Source organism: Glandiceps talaboti, chromosome 4 (genome assembly GCF_964340395.1).
Source record: "Glandiceps talaboti chromosome 4, keGlaTala1.1, whole genome shotgun sequence".
NCBI classification, from domain to species: domain Eukaryota; kingdom Metazoa; phylum Hemichordata; class Enteropneusta; family Spengelidae; genus Glandiceps; species Glandiceps talaboti.
This window is the reverse complement of record NC_135552.1, coordinates 15,231,331-15,258,684: the sequence shown is the minus strand read 5'-3', so window position 1 is coordinate 15,258,684 and position 27,354 is coordinate 15,231,331. Positions and strand designations below refer to the sequence as shown.

The 27,354-nt window shown below is 37.9% G+C and overlaps 1 protein-coding gene across 1 annotated transcript; it reads left to right on the top strand.

Moving 5' to 3' along the window:
- The first annotated feature begins 141 nt into the window (after window positions 1–141).
- On the top strand, window positions 142–21,481 carry LOC144434214 (RNA-binding protein 45-like). Its single transcript, XM_078122667.1, has 10 exons — window positions 142–441; window positions 7,043–7,169; window positions 8,164–8,289; window positions 12,169–12,336; window positions 12,654–12,821; window positions 13,149–13,323; window positions 14,177–14,305; window positions 15,249–15,391; window positions 16,014–16,185; window positions 18,708–21,481. The coding sequence occupies exons 1-9, from the start codon at window positions 142–144 to the stop codon at window positions 16,157–16,159; spliced, it is 1,482 nt and encodes a 493-aa protein (XP_077978793.1). The 3' UTR covers window positions 16,160–16,185; window positions 18,708–21,481.
- The last annotated feature ends 5,873 nt before the right edge of the window (window positions 21,482–27,354 follow it).

Here is a 27,354-nt window from a genome sequence, read left to right as displayed (position 1 = left end):
AAAAGTATGTATGTACATGTTTTTAGGCGATCGAGGCTATATACGTAGGCGAACGCGAACAACGACGAACGTTTTGTGCTTTTCTTTGTTCGAGGTGATTAAGAAACACAAACATAGGGAGTTCATATTCAATCATAAAACATGGCTGACCAACAGCAGTACGATGATGAGCGTGGGGCTTCTCGCCGAGGTACAATTAACTGTGATCGACCTCCGTACAGCCGACTTTTTATAGTCTGTGCTAGACATCACACAGAAGAAGATCTACGTCGATATTTTGACCGATACGGCGTCATCGAAGATGTGTGGGTCGTTAGAGATAGAAACTCGAAAGAAAGCCGTGGCGTGGCATACATTAAATTTGCAAAAGCCTCACAGGCGACGCTCGCCATGGAACAAATGAACGGGAAAGCATTGGGAAGCGAGACAAAACCAATCAAGGTATGGTTTCACTGCAATTTTTCCCTTCTATTCTTTTCATTTTATGTGTATTGGTTAGTAGATTGATACGTTGTAAAATGGATTGACCGTTGTGTATGTCAATATGCAACGTAGAAATTAAATAGATGCTACGCCGTCGACATGACCCGACTTCTGAATACGTGCTTATAATATTACTGATTCATGATGGTGGTAATATGGTGATGCTCACAGCGAGAAGTGTACTTAACCCCCATGTTTCATCATGCAGCCATACTACAATATGTGAACCATCACTATAGATATATAGATATTTGCGGCCGTTTTTATTAGCGGTTGGCGAATATTTTGAAACAAAATAAAACAATTAAAAAAAGGGTGGGTGGGTGGGGGGGGGGGTGTCTTCAGTCTGCTTCAGAGACGAGCTAACGTTTAACAGGTTTACCCTGCCCTGATAATATACGTGTACATAATAAATTTATATTATGATGGCATTTTTTGCATTCAGAATCATATCGCACTTCTCCCTGTTGATAAATTTACCTGATAATAAATCAACCATGGAAGTATCATGTGATCTAGTATGAATAAACTAAGATGTAGACATGTAGTGTGTCTAATACTCCGTTCACACTAGGACCTATTCTCCGGAGAATCAGTGTCTTAAATTAACTCTGGAGGTAATTTGCGGGTGTGAATGGTCGACTCCGGAGAATCTGTGGATTATTTTACTGCGGAGGTTTTGGTTGATTCAGCTCCGCAGATCCTCCGGAGGTAAGGATTAGCTTGTACTAAGTTGTAGGTGTGAACGCTTTATGCCGGTGTAAGCGCCCTCAATTGGTGTATTACAGTCATCCACTAATTTCCCCGGACAGCAAATTACCGATGTTGCCAGCTAATTCAGAGCTAATTAGTGCGCAATATTGAGAGTTCGTACGATCGACAATTACCGAGCCACATGTTTATATTGTAAACTAATGTTGCCGCGTACTTAGGCCTTTCTTGTTTATTAGAACAGTGGTGTGTAGCACCATGGGTGAAGTCATAAAACTTTGTCCGGAAGAAACCATTTCATGTACTGGTTATAAGTTGGCATAAACATGTTTGTATTTATATACTCATCTTTACTATCACACTTTGGTGAGCTTGCTAATCTTTATTCAGAACCACCAAGTTATAAAAAAAAACATTGAAGTCGGCAACGAATCATAAATATTGTTATTATTATTGATGTACCACACCACATCATCCCTTCAATGAATCAGCCTTCCATGTAACGTTTACATGGTTCACTCAAACTATGTCTTATACTAACTGCAATAACTGTCGCGTGTACTGTGATTTTGGGGTTCTTTCCTCTGTTTTTGTACCTTTTTCCGTTCCGATGTTTGACTGGAAGCAATTGCTACAATTTCTCCAACGGTAACGCAAATGGCCGAGGTCACACTGAAAACGCCGTTTCAAAATGTTGCTACTTTTAGGTTTTCCTAACCGTCGAATTGCAGAGCCAAACTTACGCGAAATATTATTAGGAGAACAAGGCTCGTTAATTTGCTATTTCAACCACCTTATTGCCCAAAATTTAACACGTGTGATATACGTTTATTCGTTATCTGAAAAGATACCTTATGTTTAACACACGATGTCTTCACCACTGTATTTACGGAAACTGCTATCAAAGAAGTTGTTGCCGAGATAGCACTGTAATTTGCGTAAATATTCTCTTCAGATTTTGTGGATTTCCTTTGTATTAACTCTCGATTATAAGTTTTAACGGTACATTTTGGCCGACATGCGAGCATCACAGCCATATAAGTTCAAACGCTGTGAGCATTGGAGGTACATGTATCTGTGAATATATGGTTTGTGTAAAAGTTGCTATTGATGTCTACGTTTTAGGTACTTGTCCTCGGGTTTTAATTTTACGATATTTCCATCCTGAAGTTTTTTACTGAGACTGAATGTGAATGTACTTGGAAAAGTAATGGGGTGACTGGGGAACCCGTCCCGTTTTACATGTGCAAGTCAGATGGTGTCACGTAATTATCTGCAAATAAATGCAGCTAGTTCTCAACATCACGTAATTACGTACAATTATTGTTCGGTAGGATTTTTTTTTCGTTTGGTTTACTGAAATATTTCATAGCAGACGACTGATGTGCGAAGTGAAATTGATAACATGTATTGGGTCATTTCACCAGTGCCGTAAGTGTCTGGAAGTTGAGTATTGCGTGAATCATTTTTTACTTTTTTACCAGTGAATGTCTGCGTCACACTTATTCCTCTGAAGATTGTTCAGTTCAAATAAATTAAAGTAGATACAAGATTTGATAAATACTGATATTGTTACATGTACAGTAACAGACATGCACACAGTGCATAGATCACATACGGAATTGCAAATTTGCCGTCATAACAACGAAAGGCCTTGCGTGGGAAGTATTTCGTAAGGCAGAATTTGCCTGCGGTCTCGTTGCGATATTATTTTTTTATTAGCGGGTGTTCACCATTTCCATCACTCCTACCTGTCTTACTAACCGGAGAAAAGAAATTAGTTATTTGCCGTTTACTCCCGGGGTTTACTCATACTGAAACCGGCGGTGGTTCTCTGCTGTGTAGGCTATCTGCTGTACTATGTCGACATGTCAAACTATCATTATTTGAGAAGAGACGTTGAATGTCAGGGACAAACGGGAGTAGAGAATGAAATTTAAAAACCAGAAAATGGCAAAATTATGTCGAAATCGAAGGCTTGCCGACAGGTATGTACAAGAACAATGGTCCTATCAAATGGTGTACACTGTTCATGTGAGCGGTCATCCATTGCTATCTAATGGAAGTGTCAATCAAAATTAATGTCAACAACGTTGTCTATCTGTATGCTTTGATACATTCGGAGCCAGAGTACATCAATCCTGACATTGTCAATCAGAATATTTAGTCTACAATGCGACGTATAAATTACTTGTAAGCGTGACCGTCAAAATGAGTTGGTAAAAAATTACCGGCAATTTCTTAGGCAGGTTACTTTGTGAATAGCGTTTCAAGAAAACGCATGCATACATCTATTTTTTTATACGGTGATACGGTGACCTAGGACTCGATATTTCGATACACATCTCAAACATTTTGTTGTTCTTATACCCATGCTGGCAACGTCGTTAAGTTGCTGTCCGGGAAATTAGTGCGATGACTGTAAACGAAATCACTTCCTGTTGGCTGCAGAAGTCGCCATACGCCATTCGAATCAAGGTTATCAATCGTCATAGAGCATACAACATGTCCCTCGCTAATAGTAATACACCCGGTACCATGGTCCACAACAGCGAAAGAGGTAACAACTGATGTGACTAAATTCTGAATTTGTACGAATAGAAAACACATGAATTCACGTTGGTCGACATGTCAACGTCGAGCGTGTTGCGTGGCTTGTCGGAAGTTAAACTGGGCATCACGACGCGACGACGAGTGAAATTGTTAACATGCATGAGAAGACATCTCTGCTTATTTCTCGAACGCATGAACGTATACAGCAATAAAAAACACAAGGCAGTCTCTACAACTCATGTTGTTTACAGTGATCGCACTATGCACTTATCGTTGAACTTATCATTTACGCCGGCGGATAATGGTGTCACATTCTATGTGTGAACACATACAGCTGATCCCTCTGTTTACTAATCGTTCTCACCTATTTACGCCGGAGAAAAAAAGACACGGAAAAAGCAATATGAACATGCCTTTTATCTTCAACTGTACTAAACGCCAAACATGGCTATCATGTACAGTCCATCATATATCACAACTAAAAATTTGCCCAGTCAGTTTCAAACTTTAGTGATTTACATTTAAAATTAGTCACATCTTTTGCTGCACTTTAGCTGCGATAATTGTAGCGTTTGATGTGATTTTGAGGGCTTTTTCGTCTGTTTTTGTGCCTTTTTTTTCGTTCCGACGTTTAACCCGAATCAAATGCTACAATTCCTGTAACGCAAATGCAAATAGACAGAATCGATTTAGTAGATCTGAATCACAAAGTTGGGCCGATTTTTCTGCTAAATTACACCTTACTTGGCAAAAAATCAGACATTTCCTAATGCCAACATTAATTACGGAGCCTTCAAGACCCAAGAAGTGTTCAGGGGTACCCCAATTCCGTCAAAATCAGCAAATGTAGCAACATATGCAGCATTTTGAAATGGGCAGTACGCTGACATCTCAATTACGTTTTCAATGTGATCCCATCTATTTGTGTTTACTATACAGGGATTGTAGCGTTCGATTCAGGTTAAACGTCGGAACGGAAAAAAGGCACAAAAACAGATAAAAAAAGCCCTAAAAATCACACCAAATGCTACAATTATTGCAACTAGCTGGGCTTGTACTCCATGGTAGTGAGTTCCATCGAGGTATGGTTCATGGATAGAGTGAGCAGCGGTAACAGTCTATGTGGTAGTGGATGATGTTGTAGTTTAGCATCTGTGTTTGAGGAGTAGTGTGTTTGTCTTGGCAGAGGTGTTTTACGTTTGTAGGAGCATCGAAGTATCACCTATGGTTGAAGTATCACCTCCATAATTGAAGTGATTCTGTGTGTTTCTTTGACGATTACAGTGAGTCTTGCTTTAAAAGTTACCCGTCATGGTCTGTCTTGGAAGTACTCCCAATCAAGATTGTTTAGTGTGTCTGTAATACTGGTGGTACGTCTATAATCATTTGTAGCAAATCTAGCTTCTTTTCTTTGTACTTTTTCGAATTGTACCTAATGGGTTTTCTGGTACATGTCTCCGATAGTGCTAAAGTATTTGAATCTGGGTTGAACTAATCTGATTAAAATTTGATGTAGTGAAAGTGGCTAGATGTCTTTATTTCCATCATTTTGTGTCATTTGTATTAATGCACCGGTTGATTGCCGCCTTCCCACATCTGACCCTGCATAATAGAAAATCTCGCCTGATTCTCACACTTTTGAGTAGCCAATCAGGATGAGTGTTACGTTGGCTGCGCACACTGGAGAATTGCAAAAAAACGTATCGTTACACAACATGGAGGTCAACATGGAGGATTATGTGGCACCTTAGTTGACGACACGACCCGTCAGTGGCACCAACATCTCTCCGAACAATTTTGAAAAAAGCATGCCAATTAGTTGAAGAAATCTTTCAAGATCCTTGAGAGTCAAACTAGATTTTCTATTACACAGATATGGTAAGGCAGCGATCACCCTGAACAAAACAAACAACACAAAGCGATGGAAATAGAGGTAAATAAAGACATCTAGCCTCTTTCATCACATCAGATTTTAATCAGATTGATGTTTTGTATGCTATTACCTTTGTGTCTTGAGAACCAAAGATTCCGTTTAAAGAAGTGCATGTAGGCCAAGTACACTGAATGCTTTCAAGTTAAGGTGTGGTGACTATGTGGAGCCCATGAAAGGTTGTTCATCAGTTCTATTCCTACATGTAGGTGTGGATGGTGGTATATTTACTGAAGAATGGTATTGTTCATGTGATATTGGTATGGAGTGAACTTTTTCTTTGCATAATGAAGCACTTTGACATGTTAAGTATCACATGCAAGGTCTTTTATCAATTGCAAAGTATAGTGTTTTTGTGTCAGTCGAAGTGTTGACTTCTCTGTATGTGATCATGTCATCTGCGAACAGCCTAATTTTGTAAATGTATTTCCTGAAGTAGTGTTCATCATGATTATCATTATTTTATTAAGGGTGGTAAGTAGGTAAAGTCTGCCTTAGTTCCCCTGTCATTTTACCAGGGTTCCCCACCAATATTATACAGGAAACTATGCCAGGTTTACCACAATCCCCTCTCCTGTTACCTGGGTTCTCAGCCCTTAGCAAAAACACGGATTATTCTTCACCCAGATATGAATAAATACATTTTTCAGACACTTCTGTTGGGTCTCGTTCATCAGAAATTTTTTTTAAAAATGTTGTGAACATGTAACTTACATGTATTATACACAAAAAATACATTGTGTTATGTTCATAAAGAAAATAGTTTATACACAAGCTGTGTGGAAATTTTATGATCAGATGTGACAACATTTCATGTATGCAGTAATGTCAGTAACTTTGTAATGGGTTATAAAAACAGTAGGTGTTTCCATTCATTAAAAAGACACCTACATGGTATGTTACCATGGCAACCCTCTAAAATTATGACCAATTTGATGAGTTGATGGTTTGAAAGGTGAAATTGAAGATGATCTGAGTTACACATGTACCTTGCTGATCAGCTGATCATTTGTTTGAATTAAAAAGAAAATACATCTATACATCGTATGACAACCAGTGTGCTCTCTAAGCCAATTTGATGTGCCACCGGTGCACACAATTTCTTCGTAACGCACCAAAATGTGGTGTTCCCCTATCTGTTACTATGTGGTGACTCACTAGAAATGTCGGTTTTTCTCGTTTTGACTCAACAACAAAATTTGGCTATCATTAGAGGGCACACTGACAACAACCCACTCTACAAGGTCATGTTGTTATTTTGCAGGTTATGACCTACAGTCCAGTCTCCAAGGTAACATGAATGTTGTTATTTTGCAGGGTATCTCTCTACATTACATGTTACAAGGTTATGTTGTTAATTTCCAGGTTATGATGGCCAACTCCAGGTCTTCTGGCAGTTCAAGAGATATCGACCAGGGTGAAGAACTAATGAGATTGTTTATAATCATTCCCAAGACAATGAATGAAGATGGAATCAAAGAAAAGTTTGAAGGTAAGAAGGTCCATCCCATGCAACAAAGTCATAGCTGTACGTAAAGTGAAAAGGGTTTGTTTGGTGATTTGTATTTTTTTATTCTCTGTCGCACAAAGAATTGGCCATGTTGGGATAATAAAGATGTCTTGTATCGTATTGGATTGTGGAAACTATTGTGGTAGCAGTGTGCCCTCCTCTAAGCCAATTTGACGCGCCACTGGTGCACACAATTTCTAGTGATGCACCAAAATTTGGTGTTCCCTTATCTCTTACTATGTGGTGACTCACAAGAAATGCCAGTTTTTTCATTTTGACTCACAACAACAAAATTTGGCCAACATTAGAGGGCACACTGCTTGGTAGCCAACCTGTCCTTGTAAACGAAAATGAAAGGACTATTCTGTCTTGAACTTGTATCGTCTTCAGCTAGGGGAAACAGTTAGGATACTTGCATGTCACCCACAGGACAAAAGTGATGTGATTTGTGTAGGAAAAGGACTGCAAGCTCAAACAACACCTCTGACCCCAAATTGAATTTTGAATGCAAAAATAATGATCTGACACTTTGTTTACGAACTTCTCTGGAGAAAAGCTAAACCAGAGCTGAGCACCACTGTCCATAACAAAATCAAAGTGACTTAAAATGGAGCTTTTAGACCCTCTTATTTTCAAGGAAATCATCAATCTTCTATTTTGCCATAAAGTTTAGTAACGCAGCGGCCATATTGGACTGTAAAGTGTCAACATTTTGATATCATTATGATTTTAATATCTATGTCAAAAATTTATATGGTGACTGTGAATTCATTTGGTTTAAACTGAAAAATGAATGTAGGTTGATGCTTTCTTGAGTAAGTACATGTAACAGCAAATGTTTATATATTTGAGACAGACTGACAGTTTATTTCTGATGTGCATTTGCATTACTGTGGCATTTTTCATATTTGAAAAGGGAAAGACTTACATCTGGAACATATATGTTATTGTTTTGTTTCTTCTTGTTGATTGACAGAATATGGTGACGTAGATTACATTAATATTGTGAGAGATAGAAGCAACGGAGAACCCAAAGGTTTTGCCTATGTCAAATTCCACAAAGCATCACATGCTATGCTGGCATTGGAGAGAGTTGATAGAGGTAAGATAACAATACAATGAATAACACTGAAGGAAAGCACTTTTTCTGTATGTATGTGCTACACTCATTTATAGCATTCATATCAAGTGTAAAGTATACTGTTTCAATTGGTTTACTTACAAGCCCAGCATGTGGCCTTTCTAATATGGTCAATTAGCAAATGAAAGAGTATACTTTTACACTTGATATGGATGCTATAAATGATTGTGGTACATACAGAAAACGTTTTACTTTGGTGTTCTGGTAAAAGATTATGTCAGTAAAAAGCACAATTCCCAGAACGTGAAACAGAATTTCACTGCCTAGACATGTTGTGAAATTAACAAAACGTTCAATTTCCTTGTTGACGTGTCAATTCCATATGTTTTATATGTTATTAGTCTAGACATGTGGCAATATTTTTTACTAACAAGTCCAATTGAATCCAAAACTAACAACCTGATAAATAAAATATGGAAAAGTTAAACACAAGTAACTTTTCAAACATCACCATCGCCTATATTGCAATTCACGCCAGACAATGTTGACGAGATATGTTGACAAAAATTTGGGCTTCCCTTCCAAATTTTTGTGCGACTCTGTAGTAGAAATTTTCATTAGTTAAAAATCACGATACATGTTTATTAGAATATCGATGACACATGGAAGTTCAAAAGCTAGCCCATAAAAAGAGTCTTGCTTGAACAGATTCAGGTTGTGCCTTCATACTGCCAAATGTAGTCAGAACATTGCGGTATAATTGATAGGATTAGTCTGTCTCGGACAGTACATCTATTATCAGAGCAAATCAATAATATTGATTTCAGTTCTACTTTCTCAAAGACATTCAACAGTTGTGCGTGTAATTTTGTTAATACATTATTAAGGAAACATGCTGCATTTTGAGTCAAATCAATAAAATATGTGAGGTCTGTACAACAGCTTATGGATAGTTGACATACCAAGAGAGATGATTTGTTATTTTGAAGTGTTACTCAAAGTTCTTTCTCAAAGACTTTCAACAGTTTTACATTTACAGTTTGTATTTTTGTTCATATATTTAAAGGAAATGTCTTCAAATGAAAATTCGTCTCTGTTGGTAGACTATATTATCGAACTTTTGTTCCAAAACACAAACACAAACTTGAAAATTGTACTTGAAATTTTTCAGCAGTTGTCTTTTTCAACAGATTGACCAACTCTTCAGAAAAAGTGACATTACAGACATATGAGCCTAGTAATGGGAAACATGTTGAATCAATAAAAGAAGTGATGTCTGTATAATACATGCCACAGCTTATGAATATTTGACATACCAAAGAGATAGGTTGTTATGTCTAAGTTTTGTTCAAAGCTGTTGTTTACTGTAGCCTTTATCAATAACTTATGTAGCTTTGTAGGAGAAGAGAAAAACATGTACCCTGATCGTCAGTAAATTTTACCTTCAGTGCAGATCAAGAATTATTTTCAGATTTGCCCAGCATCAGGTTAACTCAGTGCCAAAACTAAACACTAACACCACACCTGTATGTGTTCGCAAATGGGATGAGTATGCCAGTCCTATGTTACAACCAAACCAGAGTGACTATAGAGTTTCAATTAGGTGACACAATGTTTCTAATGTTTCACACAGGATTTTTTGTTACAAATAAATTACATAAACTACCCTCAGGGCTCGAAATTCGCGGTAGTCCCGCGTCCACAGACTACCAATGTTTGTCTCTGGGCTACCAAATTATGTGAGTGGTAGCCCCGTTGGGCTACTAAGTTTTGAATGAAACTGTGACAGCCTGATTCCGACGCCTTCCCGGGCCGGAGGCCTCTGAGGTCGCAGTCCTGTGGGACGTGTTCTCGCCAAAATTAGCGTCAAAATCAGTGCGTCTTTTCCAAATTTGCATCTACACTACATGGTATATCAAATGTACATGATGAAAATACATGTACACTGTACACCTGCTCAGGCTGCTGTGCACGTCATTCTTCCATACATCGTATACACAGCTTGTACTTCCAAAATGTCACAACAAAACATTTATATGCAACAATATTCTGTATAGCGATTTAATGTTATCTTTCTGTACTTTCAATTTTCCATGGTAATCACTCTCTGGAAATATGCTCTCCGGCCCGAACCCTTCGGGCTCTTCTCGGAGTCAGAGTACAGTCGGTACAGCACTACAGGAACTAAATTCCATTATTATGACAGCTTTAACTTTCAACTTGACAGAGACACAGTTTTAATGGTGTTTGATAGAATCTTATGCTGCTGATGAGAACTGTTAACTTGGTATACACCTGTCCTACAGATTCGTTTATTCTTGAACGATGCCTAAAACATTCCGTGTGTAAACCACGCTCACGCAACCCCATAGAGCATGCAGTGGTGAATGGTAAAATTCACGTAATGCATTCGATCTAGTAGTAGTAGCAAAGCTCAAAAGAAAGTTGAAGTTTTAGTGAGAATGAAATGGTGACGTGATGGTTTGAATTTATCTGAGTGAAGTTTTCAGCAAGGACCGTCTACTGATGTAGTCTTAGACTCTGTTTGATTATCTCTTCGCCCATGAATGGAAGGGGCTTTGCCGTAATGGCCGTCAGGTATTGATACAAAACCTGTCTAACCCGTCTGTTAATAAGTAACCAATCACGTGGATAGATAATGATAATAGCACATAGTTTCTAAACTACCCAAGACGTAGTCTCCACATCAGGAAATGGCCATGGGGCTTATGAAACTGTTTATACGTTTTCCATACGTTGAATCATATTCAAATTTTACAGGTCACACTGCACCAAGAGATTTAGCTAATAGTTACAACAAGAACTGCGACTAGATGTCTTATTTTTCATTTCCAATGATAACCGCCCTGGATAACCGAACGTTGTTTGCTAACAATAAGCCTCATATGTCCCCTCTTTATGACACGTCCCCAGAGACACATACATGCAAAAAATTGCATCCCCAATGTCAAATATGGCGTGAAATACACACACATAACGTGTTAACGTGACCTCTCAAGTTATTCAATCAATCATCGAATTCAATACATCGTATAGTTACATGTATACACAAACACCATTAATTTAGGAATGCATGCATATGGGCTACCAGTCACTGCTCTCGGGCTACCAAATTTAAATGATGGTAGCCCACGTGGGCTACCAAGAAAAAACCCGAATTTCGAGCCCTGACCCTTGTATAAAATGATGCATTTTATCTCTCAGTGAACATCAAGCAACATCAAATGAAACAAGAAAGATTGAAACACAGAATTGTTTACTTGTGTTCACAGTGAGAACATTTCACATTTATGCATGCTATCAGTGCCTTTATTTCGTTTGTGTAAATTTGTAACAAAAAATGTTGTGTGACGTATGAAAAACACTGTGCTTCCTTATTGAAACTCTATAGTTGTTCTGGTTTGGTAGTAACACGTTGGGGGTTTTCGGTGGCAGAGTGGCTGGTAAACCATTTGGAAATTTCTATTGTTTTGAGGTTTGTGAGATTTTTCATGTCGTACATTTCCTTCACTTACAAATGTATGCTCACACTATGGTAAGGATGCCAGTGCAGTATATCAAATGCCGTATGACATAAGGAACTAGAAACAGGCTTGCGTAGAACTAGGAGTGAGTTCAGAGATTCTTCATCCAGATTTCAATAAATTCTTTGGTCTATCATCTATATCATGACACAAAGTACATGCAGTGTGTTTTTTATGCTAAAAGTTATGAAACCCCAGTAACAACACAAGGAAATATGGTACATGGAAACTTTGGTAAAAGATGTGGAGAACTTGTGTAGATTTTATATACCGAACAAAAACACTGGTGTATAAAAGTGTCTTGTATATGTTGTTGTAATTTTCCTAACCACTAAGACATATGTTTGTAATTCAGCTTTCAAAGCAGTGCTGGCAGAACCTAAGATTGCAAAGATCACGAGAGAGAAGGAGAAGGAGAGAGAACGTGAGATGATGAATTCCCACAATGACCCTTACCATTCTTATGCTGCAGCCTCTATGTATGCAGCACAGGCACAGATACAGGCACCAGCACCAAGACCAGGTAACGTACTAATGGTCTCCTCTAACCATCTCTTTATCTGTTTGTCTATCTGTCTGTCTATCTATCTATCTATCTATCTATCTATCTATCTATCTATCTATCTATCTCTCTATCTCTCTATCTCTCTATCTCTATCTATCTATACATACATACATACATACATACATACATACATACATACATACACACACACACATACATACATACATACATACATACATACATACATACATACATACATACATACATACATACATACATACATACATACATACATACATACTAGTGTTTTAATGGCTGTTTTTCTCTGTATATAGAGTTTGGTGCAGGGATGGCATTACCAGACTTGATGAACGTTAGTCAGAAATTACAAATCACTCTTGATCCATCAGTGGGTCAGGATCAGCTGGCAAGACTGTTTGATTTGATACCAGGAATGGAATATTGTAATCTGAACTGGGATTACAGTACAGGTACTACCAAAGGTAAGAAGTCAATATTGCAATTTGACCGTCCATCTGTGTGTGCGTCCGTAATACAAAATTTCTCAGACATGTAATATCCGATCTCTTCCAAACCTAGCACAAAGGTGAGATTACATGGGACACATGCGCTTCACTTTGTTTCATGCTATATGCAAATTTTACCAAATGGTGGCCATATTTGTAGTTTAATATCAATATTTTACTGCATAACTCAAAAACTGTAATACAGATTAACTTTTTACTGTCCATATCAATAATATTGTGCATATACTAATTGATTTGTAATAACACAATTTATATTAACACATGATTTATCTTTTTTGAAAGGCCTAGCCTATGTAAGGTACACTACAACAGCTTCTGCCATGTATGCCAAAGAAAAATTAAATGGATTTGAGTATCCACCCGGTGTGAGAATGCTTGTCAAGTTCACGGATGATGATATGGGTGCAAATAAAGAAGGCAACACTGGAAATACCGGATTACTTGGCTCAGCACCAGGGTAAGTAGCCATAGTTTGAAATATTGGGTTATTTGACTCCGTCCGTGCCACAATAGATACTCGCACTTTGAGATATTTCGTTATATGAGTTGGTGCCGTAGATAGGTATTCACACCCTGAAATTTTGGGTTATTTGGCTCAGTGCCAGGGTAGGCATTCACAGTTTAAAATATTGGAATACTTGGCTCAGTGCCAGGGTAAGTGTCCATACTTTAAAATATTGGGTTATTTGACTATGTCCATGCCACAATAGATACTCACACTTTGAAATATTCGGTTATTTGATTCAGTGCCATAGATAGGTATTCACACCCAAAAATATTGGGTTATTTGGCTCAGTGCCAGGGTAGGCATTCACAGTTAAAAAATATTGGAATACTTGGCTCAGTGCCAGGTTAGATATTCACACTTTAAAATATTGGGTTATTTGGCTCAATGCCAGGGTAGGCATTCACAGATTAAAATATAGGAATACTTGGCTCAGTGCCAGGTTAGATATTCACACTTTAAAATATTGGGTTATTTGACTCGGTGCCGGGGTAGGCATTCACAGTTTAAAAATTGGGTTATTTGACTCAGAACATACTGTATGTTAGTATTCATAGTTTAACTTACTGAAATAGTTGTCACTTTGCTTCAAAAATTGTCGTAGTATGTCACATCATTTCTATGGTTACCATGATGCTAGGACTGCACTCAAGATTGTTTTTGTTAAAGACGTATACTCCATACGTACGTGCATAAAAGTATGGACGTGAAGCAAAGGGTAATGTTAAAAGTCTGATGATGGATCATGTACTCATTTGCTTTGTTCAATGTTACCATAACTATTAATGTGAAATGATTTCTACAGGATGGCTGATGGTGGTGGTGGTGGTGGTGGTGGTGGTCAAGGTTATGGCAGACATGGTTATGGTGGTATGTCATCACCAGTATGTTCAGCCTCACTGCCAACTGCACAACCTTTAGCACATCCAGACAGGTGAGTACCACAATATCAAGTTCAACATCCAACACACCCAGATAGATTTAATACCACAAGGGCAAGTTCGTTGTCATTGTCCTAGGGCCCCTCCCCCTCCCACATCTAGCACATTCAGATATTTTGAATTCCCCGAAGGGTGACTATTACAGTGGGCTCTGTTCGAGCGTCTGTGTGTTCATCTGTAACATGCCATTTCTCTGACATGCAATATCTGATTTCTTTCAAACCCAGCACAAAGGTGACATGTCATATGGGACATATGCACATCACTTTGTTTCACAACATATGTAAATTTTACCAAATGGCAGCCATATTTGTTGTTAAACATCAATATTTATGGCATAACTCAAAAACTGTAATACATAGAGACTCCATTCAAGTGTCTAACCCCTATTATCGGGTACAAACTGTCTTTTAATACATTAACCTTTGACCTGTTCAGGGTTAATCCGCCATTTCGTGATATTCTTTTGCTGCCAATTTATTTTAAATCATGTCTATAGGTAATATAGGAGAAGAAAAGTATGCACAAAGTTTACTTTTAGTGCTCATCACACTTTTTACTGAATGGCAGCCATATTTGGAGTAATCGATCAATATATTACTGTATAACTAAAAAACTGCAATACATAGAGGAACAAAATAGAACAACAAGGTCAACGTATTCTCATGCCTATAGTAGTGCATGTGAAGCGTGCAGAGTGGTAGTTATGGTCTCAACCAAGAAATTGAATTTTCATTATTTTTATAATGCACCTAAGAGGTAATATTCTATTTCAGGTACTGAGAATTACATAGCCTTACTAGTAATTAAGTCTTTTTAGGTTCAAATATCGTTATGGGTTGACCTCTGATAACAATCATATCCACACTTTATTTACAATATTTTCCAAACCTTCAATTCTGATATTGAAATGTCATCTTTTTATTTCCATATCAGTTCCTGTGCAGAAAGGTTATTCGTGGTGTGCAATCCTCAGCCCCCGCCGTCTCATATTCTCCGGGATGTTTTCAGTCGATTTGGTAACTTGATAGATGTTTATATGCTAGGAAGTAGGAACTATGGGTATGCTAAGTATTCAGGTAGGTACAGCTCCCTAATTTAAATCAACTACACATACATGTTGATATGTGGACAGTAACTCTATGTGTGTCGGTAACTCACAAACTCTACATAGTCAGTAACTCACATCGTGTACATGGTCAGTAACTCACAAACTCTACATGGTCAGTAAACTCATATACTGTACATGACAGAACCCCATGATGCATCAGTGCAAGTGTAGCATACTCAAGATATTTACTCGAGGGCTTGTAGTGTGGTCGTACTTGCACAAATGTGGTGAATGAAAGTGCAGCCAAAAAACACTGTAAGCAAGAGTGTGAATACCCCTGAGTGTCCATGCTAGCACTTACACAGCATGGGGTTCTGTTTTTATGTCATGTTTATTTGAAACATCAAATTTTCATAAAATTCATTGTGCCATCACATAATTTCGTGCGTAAGGAACGATCATGCCCTCATTTGCTGTTATTATCATTTGCATGCATGTGTGTAATAACGTTTTCAGTATTGCACTGCTGCAGTGCAATACAATTAGTATGCGCATGTGCCAGTGCATGTATTCACTGACCTGTACATAAGTAATATTATACTGTGCATTGTCAGTAACCCACAGACATTATCATTTTTTATGATTTGCAGACAAAGGTAGTGCTGAAATGGCTATAAACACTCTACACGGTCAAGATGTTGCTGGAATTCGTCTCAAAGTACTGTCAGCTGAGCCTCCCCCTAGTGGCGAAGACCGAGATCCAGACGCAAGAAAACGACAACGAACCGGTCCATAGACCCAATGTAATATCAGTACTAGTAGGTAAGTATGGGTTAGCTTCACATGTCATCAATTTTGGGTTTAAGTAAGAATTTTGCTCAGATACGGTTTTCAAATTGAAATACGTTACATGTTTTCTTTGGGAGAGATCAAATATTGCAATCTTGAGGGTGTCTGGGAAAAGTTATGTTATGTTACAAATCCCAAAATGTTTTGAATAGACATGGAAGAAAACGAAGATGTTTTTGATATGGTAGTGTTTTTGTTTACTAACTCACAGCAAAGATTTGAAATCAGATAGTAAAGTTTACATAATACTGTGTGACCTGTGTAATGGAGGTTTGAGTCACAATGGTCACCTGTCATATATAGGGGGCGCTGTTCAGTTTCCTTTTCTCTCTACTTGCTATACAAAGTGTTTCAAACCAATGTAGATCAGATGTCTTCATTGTGTCTGTGTTTCATTGAATGCTGATGTAGATCACTAGTTACTTTGTCACCAATAACTCCAGATGTTTGCTAATAGGTGTGATATCAGCATTCCCCACCCACCCACCCACTTTATGGTCACCTGCTGTAGTTATGATTTCATAGTTTGGAATTGGAGTTTCTTGAATTGTACACAACAAAAAAAAACCATGTGATTTCATAATAGCATTCCTTTAAGTTTTGTGACCAGCCAGTTATACAGGCTTTCAAATCATTGGACTCTCGACAACCTCTACTTTACCTGTGTGGGTGGGTGGGTGGGGGGGTGGGGGGGTGGGGGGGTCACTTCATTGGTTGCTAGACTGCATATACTTTACCTGGGGGATCAGGTGGGGGTTTGGTTCAATATTGTTGAATGCAATACTAGATACACCCTCTCATGTCAATAAAGTTAATCAAAACTTCGACACTGGACATCAAGTTTTCAGGTTTTGATGTCATAACAAGGTGGAATAGCTACCCTAGTGTAATCGTTTGGTGCTTGTATGCACACGTGTATGTATGTATTCATTCTGTTTACAGGTGTTTCTCCTTTCAGAGTTGCGCGGTGACAGATTGTGGTGTCAGTGGTATTGAATTTCTTTGTTTATCACAATGCTTACCATAACTTTAACAGCAGAGTGTACAAAACATTGTAGGTAGATTCTTCAAGCAACTGCTCCGTGCAATGTCTTTTGACATGTTCATCATGCTACTGTTGAAGTACAAGGTCACTATTAATATATATATAGGTGACTTCCTAAGTGGCCATGTCATTTTAAAACTGATGCACAAGAAATGTAATTTCTTTGTTTTAGTTTGGGAAAGGTTATGTTATGTTACAAATCCCAAAATGTTTTAAATAGACATGAAAGAAAACGGGGATGTTTTTGATATGTTAGTGTATTTGTTTACTAACTCACAGCAAAGTTTTGAAATCAGATAGTAAAGTTTACATTTAAATAAAACAACGATATTTCTTAATGCAAAATAGGGAACATGAATGACTTGTCCTACATGTATGTTTACTTCACGTAACATGACATCGGTAAACACAGCAAACTCAAATTGCAATTCATTGTCTATGCAAAACATAATTTCAATGGGAAATTGTATTTACCAGATCTCATGCTTGTTATTAGTCTTCGTGATGTTTCTGTCAAGTCGTTTTTATTCGCATGTTTCCGTAATTTACACATGTTGATTTTGATGGCTGCACCATGACAGTGATGAACATGTTGACGGCAGCATTCACATGTTTCAACTATCACCTGAAAACATGTACAAATCTGTTTGGAATTATTAAACTATTGAATAATTATTTTAGATGATCAAACTTTTGGTTTTCACATTAATAAAAGGATTGAATCAACATCAGTCAATCGATCAACTTGTTGAGAGTGCCGAAATAAACGTTCACAATGAACCACACTATCTACGAGACTTTCAGTCCAAGTTTAGAGGCCACGTCAAGACAAGAAAAATAGCATTGCCTCTTTTGATTCCATTTTCGTAAGAATTAAAAATCGTTATCACAATTTTGACGCATGCAAAACGAAATGAACTCTTATCCCCCCCCCCCCCCCCTCCCCATAACGAAGGAATTACGTTTGTTGTGCATCAGTTTTTAAATGATATGGCCCCTAAATGAATTTGGTTTACATGTCCATAAGTCTAACCATGTAACTTATGTATCTAACCTATCTGGATTTCTTGCAATTGTGTGTGTATGCCACTGACTACAACCTCACCTTTCCATAGTTGGCGTTGCAGAGCTGTATACCACTGACAACAAACCTCACCTTTCCATAGTTGCAGAGCTGATAGTTGTGAGAGAGTTGATGATGAGGGATGGGTAAGCAATGTGCCCTCTAAGCCAATTAGATGCTTCCACCACTGATGCACACACTAGTGATACACCAAGATTTGGTGTACTCCTATCTCTTACTATGTGGTGACTCGTTTTGATTCACAGCAACAAAATTTTGGCTATCAATAGAGGGCGCACTGATGGTAACATATGAAGGGAGTATGGGTTTGGTAAGGCATTCATTTGACAACCGATAGTTAATGCGTATCGCTTTTCTCTTTAACAGACTTTAATGCACGACAGACAGCAGTGACAACCTGAGACCAGACCAGACCCATATATAGAGACCTGTCCAACAACCATTACAACAACAACCATAACAGACTTCAACAGCTGACAGAAGAAATATTTCTTGATACTTTACCGACTGACAGTCGGCCTGACAGACGGACGGACGGAGACGTTCTAGAGCACAGTAACTGCCGCTTGAGACGATTAAAACAAGATGACTCAATTTCGCAACACTTACGATACAAGACATGTTTTACGAGTGACGTCATACAGAGTGACAACGGAGACAGAAACCACAACCCTATACAGTGCAATGAATGAAGTGACGATGACAGATTTCACTGGGAAAACACAGCTCATCTGACGTACTTTCATACAACATTCAACTGCCAAAAGCAGAACTTTGACTGGCTTTTCACAGAGAAATAACATATTCTTCAGACTTGGAAACTTCTGCGAAAACAATGTGTGTAGGTAGTTTATAACTAATCCCCCCCCCCCCCCCCAACACTTACAAACAACATACAGGAAAGACTTGGCAATTTGAGTGTCAACCCCGCCCCGTTGGTGTTTCACCCGACAGTGCAAGTTATCAAGAACTGCTTTCACACTTAACTTCCTTTTAACTGTCACAGCCCAGACTTTGTTAACACATAAAGAATATCTTTACTCATAGCACTGCTGGTTTTCACGGATAGACTCTCGCAAAACCTGACATTTTCAGAGTTGGTCACATTCCATGTACAAATTCCCCCAAAGCTGAGTCTGTCAGAGTCAGTTACATTTCAGCCAGATAGCTCCACTCTATGCATGTGTTCATATTTCTGTTTAGTCGGCCCTTATACATTTTTGAATAAATCACTTGTGCATTGCAACTATGTAAAAAAAAACTGTGCATATATAATTAGGAAAGTTTATTGGATATCCACAAAAACATAAGTTTTGAACTTGAGCAGCACAGAACAGATTTTACAATCACTGTAGTGTAGGTCTGCAAAAGATCGTAAAATATGGTATTCCTTCACTCGCGTAGAACTGATTACATATATTGTTTTAATTGCTTATTCACATATAAAATTCCATCCTACTGCACTCATACAAACACACACACACAAAAAAAAATGATTAATAACGCACAAATTGATAATCTGTGTTTTAAAGTGTTAGCCCACTTCTCTTCAGTGAGTATGACTCCTGCATATCTGTATTTCACTTTAAAGTTGCATGTTGTTCAATGACCTTTGACCTTTGTCATCTTCATATCAAAGCTATTCACTTCAGTAAGAAATGATAACAAAGGACCTGTTATAATTGATATTTGGCATGTAAATTTGACCTTTGACATGACACATTCATTGGTTTATCAAAGCTATTTGCTTCAGTAAGAAATTGCATCATGACCTGTTATAGGTGCCCTTTCACCTTTGACATAACACATTCATTGGCTTACCCAAGCTATTCACTTCGGTAGGAAGTGGTTACAGATGACCTATTACAGTTGACCTTTGACATGTACATTTGACCTTTAACATTGCATGTTCCTTGATTTCATAATTACATTATCCTGATAGTGTTGTTACTGTGCTGCATATCAAACTTCTGTTCTTCATGACACGAGAAATACTTTGCATCGCACATCAACTTTAGTCGATTCCAGGTGTGGCTTCTTTCTGTTCTGTCTGAATAATCTCTCCCACTCACTGTCACCACATCTGAATATCTCCATTATTTGTAGCCACAAATAATCTGGTTGCCTTGGTTACCCAGACAGGTCATGTCTCAGAAGGCTGTTCTTCCAAATCACCATAGATTAGATATTACCATAATTACACGTATCCCACAGTCCTTTGCACCTGGGCACGCTCAGTGTGAACCACAAGTTGGCCATGTAGATGAAGTTCTCCCTTTTGTCAAAACATTATATATCAAAGCAATGTCAAACCAGCATTACTTGTTGTTATTAAGCTGTTAGACTGTACATATCGTTACATATTAACCAAAACCTCACAACGAAAGAGTTTTTATCTATCAAAGACTGTGTGATTGACTAAAACTAGACAACCTTTATACAGAGTAACTCCTGTTTGTACTTTCATTTTGTTTTCAAGAACTAGCACTGTAGTGACCATAAGCTGTCTGTTGTAGTAGAACATAAAACCATTTTAAAGACACTCACTGTGATTAGTTAAAAAATATTGAGGAAAAAAATGACTACTTTTGGCTATTGTTTCATGATTTATATTGTATACAACACAGATTAGTTTTATCATAGCGTTAGTAGGAGTACTTCAAGAAAGCATTAGTTTTACTAGTCTAGTGGGACTATTTTAAGAGCCTTACTTCAGTTCTGAGTTCATGTTTAGAGAGTACTAGTATCACATTGCAAGTCATAATATATGCACATTTTGCTGAATATTTTTAATTTTTGTATTGATGAGTCGATGTTAGTTATAAGTTAGTTCAGATCAAGACAATTCTGTGTCATTTCAGATTAAAACCAAGGGGACAGAGTAAACGTGACTGATGTAAAATTAAAACCATTCTAAATAGTCATTCTAATAGCATGATGTGGTAGTCAGTCCTACAGATTTTGATAAGTAATGTGATGTATTCTTATCAGTGTACGTATACATATCGTTAGCCATTGTCATACATCACCTTGGTACACTTCTGTGTAGGTGTATTGATCTTTTGGTCTGGAAACAGGTAAGTTGTGTTTAGACAATAGATGTATGATTTAGTTGTGAAAGTGTATCTCTCAGTATATTATCATATGGTATGCTTATTAAATAACAGTTATGAACAATACATATATGGTGTCATGAGTATTATTATCATGCAATCTGATTAAAATGTAATCAAGGACAAAGTACAATTTATTTTATCTACTGTCCCTGTTCTTTATATGGTCTTTTGTTGATCTGTCAGATGTGTGTGGGAAAATATAAGGCAGCAGGTACCTGACATGACCAAATAAGGCAACAGTTGCCTGACATGACAAAATAAGACAGGAGTTGCCAACCGGTGACCAAATAAGGCAGTAGTTACCTGACATGACCAAATAAGGCAGCAGTTACCTGACAGATTACCAAATAAAGCAGCAGCTGCCCAACATATGACCAAATAAGGCAGCAATTACCCAACACAGTACCAAATATGGTGGAAGTAATCCAACAGATGACCATATATGGCAGCAGTTTCCCAACAGGTGATCAAATGAGTCAGCAGTTACCCAACAAATTACCAAATATGGCAGCAGTATTCCAACAAATGAGAATGTAGCAACAAGTACAGTAGATGTGAAATATGGTGAAGCAAATAAAGGAGTCGCCTAGAGGAACAGAATCAATTGAATAGCCCTTGTTGACATCCTTGTGTTTCATTAACAACCTCCCACCCCCTTGAATTTTTATCCTGCAAGTCCAGCAGCCATACACCTTGCTACCTATGTACAACAAACAAGTGATATAAATCACTATACTACCTGATGTTTTAGAAGACCATCAGAAAAGGTGACACAACACATCCATGTATGTATGTATGTATGTGTATGTATGCATGCATGCATGTATGTATGTATGTGTGTGTGTGTGTGTGTGTATCATGCATGTATGTATGTATATAAAGTATGTGTGTGTGTGTATGTATGTATATGTATGTATGTACAGGGTATATAAGGCGTACAAAAAAAATTGTGTGGTTCCGATTACATTCAATTTTAAAATAGGTGGGGTAGGTAGATTTTTCATTTTATTATATTCTTTTTTCATGTGTGAGTGTCTAGTTCAGGTTTTCCATTGTTTTCCAAATGGTCTCTGTGTTGTTTATGTCTTCCTATCAGATGTACAGTCATTACAGATTGGAATAGTTTTATATTGTCTTTTTAAGTTGGTCATTTTCCGCACTTTTTTTTTTTTTTTTTGCGAGACCACGATTTTCAGGATTTTATTATTATTTTTCTCAAATACGTACAAAAAAGTTTAGGGTCAGCATGAAAAACTAGGTGGGGTCGGGTAACTGGCCTAACCATCATCACCCAAGTTACATGTATTCGATGTACCGGTAATATTCATTGAAGTTGAGCCACTGTACCTTGCCTTGTTATAAAGCTGAAGTCTTAACATACTGCCACAAAAAGAAACTGCATGATGTATGATTTTTTTTCCACCCACATGCTCAAAACTGTATACATGTAGGTTTTCTGGAATGTTTTGAACAATGACCTTGCTTGAGATGAGTTTGGATTATGTAACTTTGAGGTGAAACCCATGCCATGGCATCAGCAACATGTTAGTCGAAAACGGTCAATGTTATTCCTCTTCCAATGGATGAAATAAAAATTATATATCATGTACATTTTCGTTTCGTGGCCGGTATATTATTGTAAATTATCGATATTGAAGTGCACTCAGTCTTTACAGGCGAAGGGGGAAATATCAAGCCAGTCTGTTGTGTACAATTTGACACGCCCCTGATCATGGTTTCTACAAGGTGGCTCGCCCCAAGAACTGATTTGACACCCCCCCCCCCCCCCACCCTTCCTTATTCACCCGGCCCAATCTCACGCGTAATTACTGAAGGCCCCTAACTCAGTGAATTGTCGGCTATTGCGTAGGTACTACCATGGTATTAAGACGTTCTGCCTCCCTCGGTGTAATACCAGTAACCGACTTCTAAATGCACCGAGGGTAGGAATACAGGGAAACCAGGTAAGGTACATGCATATTAATGACAAGGAAGAGCCCACAACAATTTATTACCCGTCCTGTCGTCCTCGAATCATGACGTCAGTTTGCCATCAAGTATACGTTCCCACATCTTGCTCAAGAGCACGACTTGACTCTGGCTCATCACAGAAAAAGTTGAGCAACTTTATTAGAATGCTGTACATTTATCATCTACCAGGGCGATGCCTTTTTGTAGTGGTTTGTTACGGGAGAACTCGAACAAAGTGTAGTCGTGGATGTGCCGTCCAGGTTGCAAAACTTTCACGGTATCCTCTTCGAATGATGTGTTTTGCGACGAAGAGGGGATCGCTGAATAAGTCTTTTTGACCGTTGGGGGGGGGGGGGCGTGAAAATGGAAAGTTATATATATATATATATATATATATATATATATATATATATATATATATATATATATATATATATATATATATATATATATATATATATATATCCATAATGGATACAGTGTGATTTTCAGGAGGTTTTAGCTCTTGACAATTTCTTTCTTTATTTTCAGAGTTTATTTACGGTGATTCTTATACATTAATACAGTAAATTATTGGAGCAAATCATGTTTTGAAGCTAGGAGATACATGTATCTATAGCAGAACATCTAGGGGTCCTTAAGAATTAGTTTCGCATGTCACAGAAAAATGGCACGTAGCGTCCTCAACGGTGGGTGTAATAGCACTACTATGGCAACTACTAGTATATAGTAAGGCCACTTTGATATGCTAAGAGAACTCTGGGTGTACACACCTACTGTGTATAATAGAAACTGCAATCAAGTATGTGTGCCAAGGCGTCTGATGAGATGATGTAGTGATTTGTAGTGTCCGTAACACGGTAGTGTCCTTAACATGAGTTGTCAGAAATACAAAGTATACATACAAAGTAATCTCTTCATACTGAAGAGTAGGACAGACGAGACTTGTTAAACAGCATATTTTATGAGCTACCTAGCTACGAGGATTAACCTGCGAAACTTTCCATTTTCACTCCCTAGCGCAACATATAAGTGTAAACGGCCGTTAGACGTTAGCGATCGGAGCCATTTCTTAATTAAAACATTTTTGTTGACCCCTTCCTGTTCAGGTACACTTTCGTGATGAAGTGGCCCATTTTGGGCAACACAGCCTGGTTCATCTTCGGGGAATGGGAGGGAGAGAAGAGAAGGCGAAGTATGTATTAAGTATATTTCAATATTTCCGCTAGCCCCCAACTTTGACTCCAGTTCCTAAATCTAAAACAAAGCTTGTGAATCACCAAAACAAATGTGGGTATATGTCTCACGTGCTGAGGTCAAACTTCTAGAAAAGGGTCACAAACTTAGCTCAAATGAGACAAAAATCGCCATGTACACACCCTTCCTATGTGAGTAGCGCCCCCTACGAGATACTGAGATAGACAGGTGACAGTCTGTGAACAAGACGCAGTGACGTCATCCTGTCAATGCAGGAAATAAGAATGGTACATGTAAGACCTTAGTTGAAAGAAATATCTAAAAACATTGGCTTATGCATATGAATATAGGAGTTTTAACAACAGTTTTGGCTCAAGTCTGCACCCCTTTCCCCATGTCACGGTTTTACACATCGATAATATTGTCTTGAAATCTCAACCAGAACTTGAAGTAGTAACGGGCGACTTTTTACGACAATGCTGCTTATTAGGAGCTTGAGCGCCCCCCCCCCCCCACACACACAGTCATAAATTTTCTTGTCTTATGAGCTTTTCCCACAACTTGATATTTTTTTCAGTATTTCGACTTTACAGTATAAAAGGCATGAAGTGAAAGATCGCCCTCACACAAAAAAAAAGATAAACACCTTTGTTTTTAGAGAGGGCGATATTCTATTCAACCCAACCACCTGTTGGAGTTTGAGCCGCTGGTGAGTTTACCCTGCAACTTTTACATTCGTTTACTGCTATGCTTTTGAATGGACTTCACGCATTTCTTACCCTCTCTATGTAATGGCAAGAACAGAATTCCATTTATGAACTTTAACACAAAAAATAAGGCTTATCAAATTCCTAATCAAAGTGATTATCCAATAATTTTTTTTATGTGTTCTGACACTGTTGTTCATCGAAACATTTCTTTTCCGAAAGGACTTCACCTTGAATTACGTGCAAATCGATGTCTATTACTATGAGACAACAATGACCAAGGTATGATTATACATTCAATTTGGTAACTTTACAATCAAATCTACAATATGGTCTAAACCACAGTCTAAATGTCTGCACATTATGGCGCCCTCTTCAGGCACATGGCGGTCAGTGCACGATTAGTATGTTAATGTTCTGGTTGATTTTTTTCCCCTCCATTCTACAATAAACCTGCACCCATATACTCTTGTCTAGAGCAAACGGTAAACCGAATTCCTATGGGAGACTGTCACATTAGAACTGCTTTGAAGTAGGTCACATTCATATATATTACAGTTCAGTAAATGTGTGTAGGCAGCAGGCCATACGTTCATTACACGGTTCTTAGTTCGCTGGCTGAAGGGCTTTGAACTTGTAATCAGCTTACAACAATATACAGTTGAAATTCATGAATTTACAAAAGTCAAACGTACGATTTGCGTCCATTTTGTTTGTTTAGCTTACTGTGAAATTTACTGTCACCGCGTATTCATGTTATTGTTCTCGAGGTTAGTCATCCCCCGATCATTACGTCACAGTTTCTAAACAACCCAATACAATGACGTCTTCACTGTTAACACTCATTTATTAGACTTATCAGCTAATTTTCAACAACAAAGAAAATCGTTTTTGCCGACGAGAATCGGGAGGAGAAAGTGAGCCCCGGTCGTCAACTAGCTAATTTTGTCTTTGAAGGAAATCACTTTGAAAACGCACCTCATAAGGAGTTTTTAATTATCTTTGGCTTGGGTTGATTGTTTTACAATTTTTCATTTAATTCTCGAGGGGGCTTTGGTTGCCTCAGAGTAGAATGGAGTTAGAGTTGATTTATGATCCTAACCTTGGCGATTGAAATTAGGCGCCTTAACTCTCTATAGTCTAATGCCTGTGAATGCAACGATAAAGGTTGTCCATAGAACGCAAAAAAAACCAACTAGATTCACTATAAAAGACATAAGTCGTATAAAACACTCTGAAAGCAGAATGGCACTCTTTACGATTTAAAACACTGGCAAAGAATTTGCACCGAGTCTCATTTATTTTCGATAGCTTTCCAGATATTACTGATTGTATTAAGGAGCAATTGGAGGTTCTGGACATATCGCTATCGTTAGATTAGACCAAGTCAAGGCAGACGCGACCGTATTCTTTTTCGCGGTAAAAAAAAAAGATGGTCTTAAAGATGATCCCCTTCTAAGCTAATACATGTACATGTACACATACATACATACATACATACATACATACATACATACATACATACATACATACATACATACATACATACCTACCTACCTACCTACCTACCTACCTACCTACCTACCTACCTACCTACATACATACATACATACATACATACATACATACATACATACATACATACATACATACATACATACATACATACATACATACATACATACATACATACATACATACATACATACATACATACATACATACATACATACATACATACATACATACATACATACATACATATGCAGCCCTTGGCATCGTTAAGTATAGTTTGGAGAATGCGTCAATGTCATAAAAAAAACATAAGTGTATGGAGTTTGAGTATCGTGAAGCAATATGTTAAATTGTTTTGATGTCAATGATGAACAATACATTGTTGGCAAACTCGATGCACCGTACCCCTGTGGAGAGGTGATCAGACTGGTTTACTGTAATCGCCTTGGTATACATCTTCAAAGTCATTTGAATTGTTCGTATGCCTTTGTCTATTTTGAAAGTACA

Bases quoted from the DNA above. Each gene is read 5' to 3' on its own strand.
- LOC144434214 (XM_078122667.1), top strand. From the start codon at position 142: ATGGCTGACCAACAGCAGTACGATGATGAGCGTGGGGCTTCTCGCCGA. The intron at 14,306-15,248 runs GTGAGTACCACA...TTTCCATATCAG, and splicing joins CCTTTAGCACATCCAGACAG to TTCCTGTGCAGAAAGGTTAT. The intron at 15,392-16,013 runs GTAGGTACAGCT...TATGATTTGCAG, and splicing joins TGGGTATGCTAAGTATTCAG to ACAAAGGTAGTGCTGAAATG.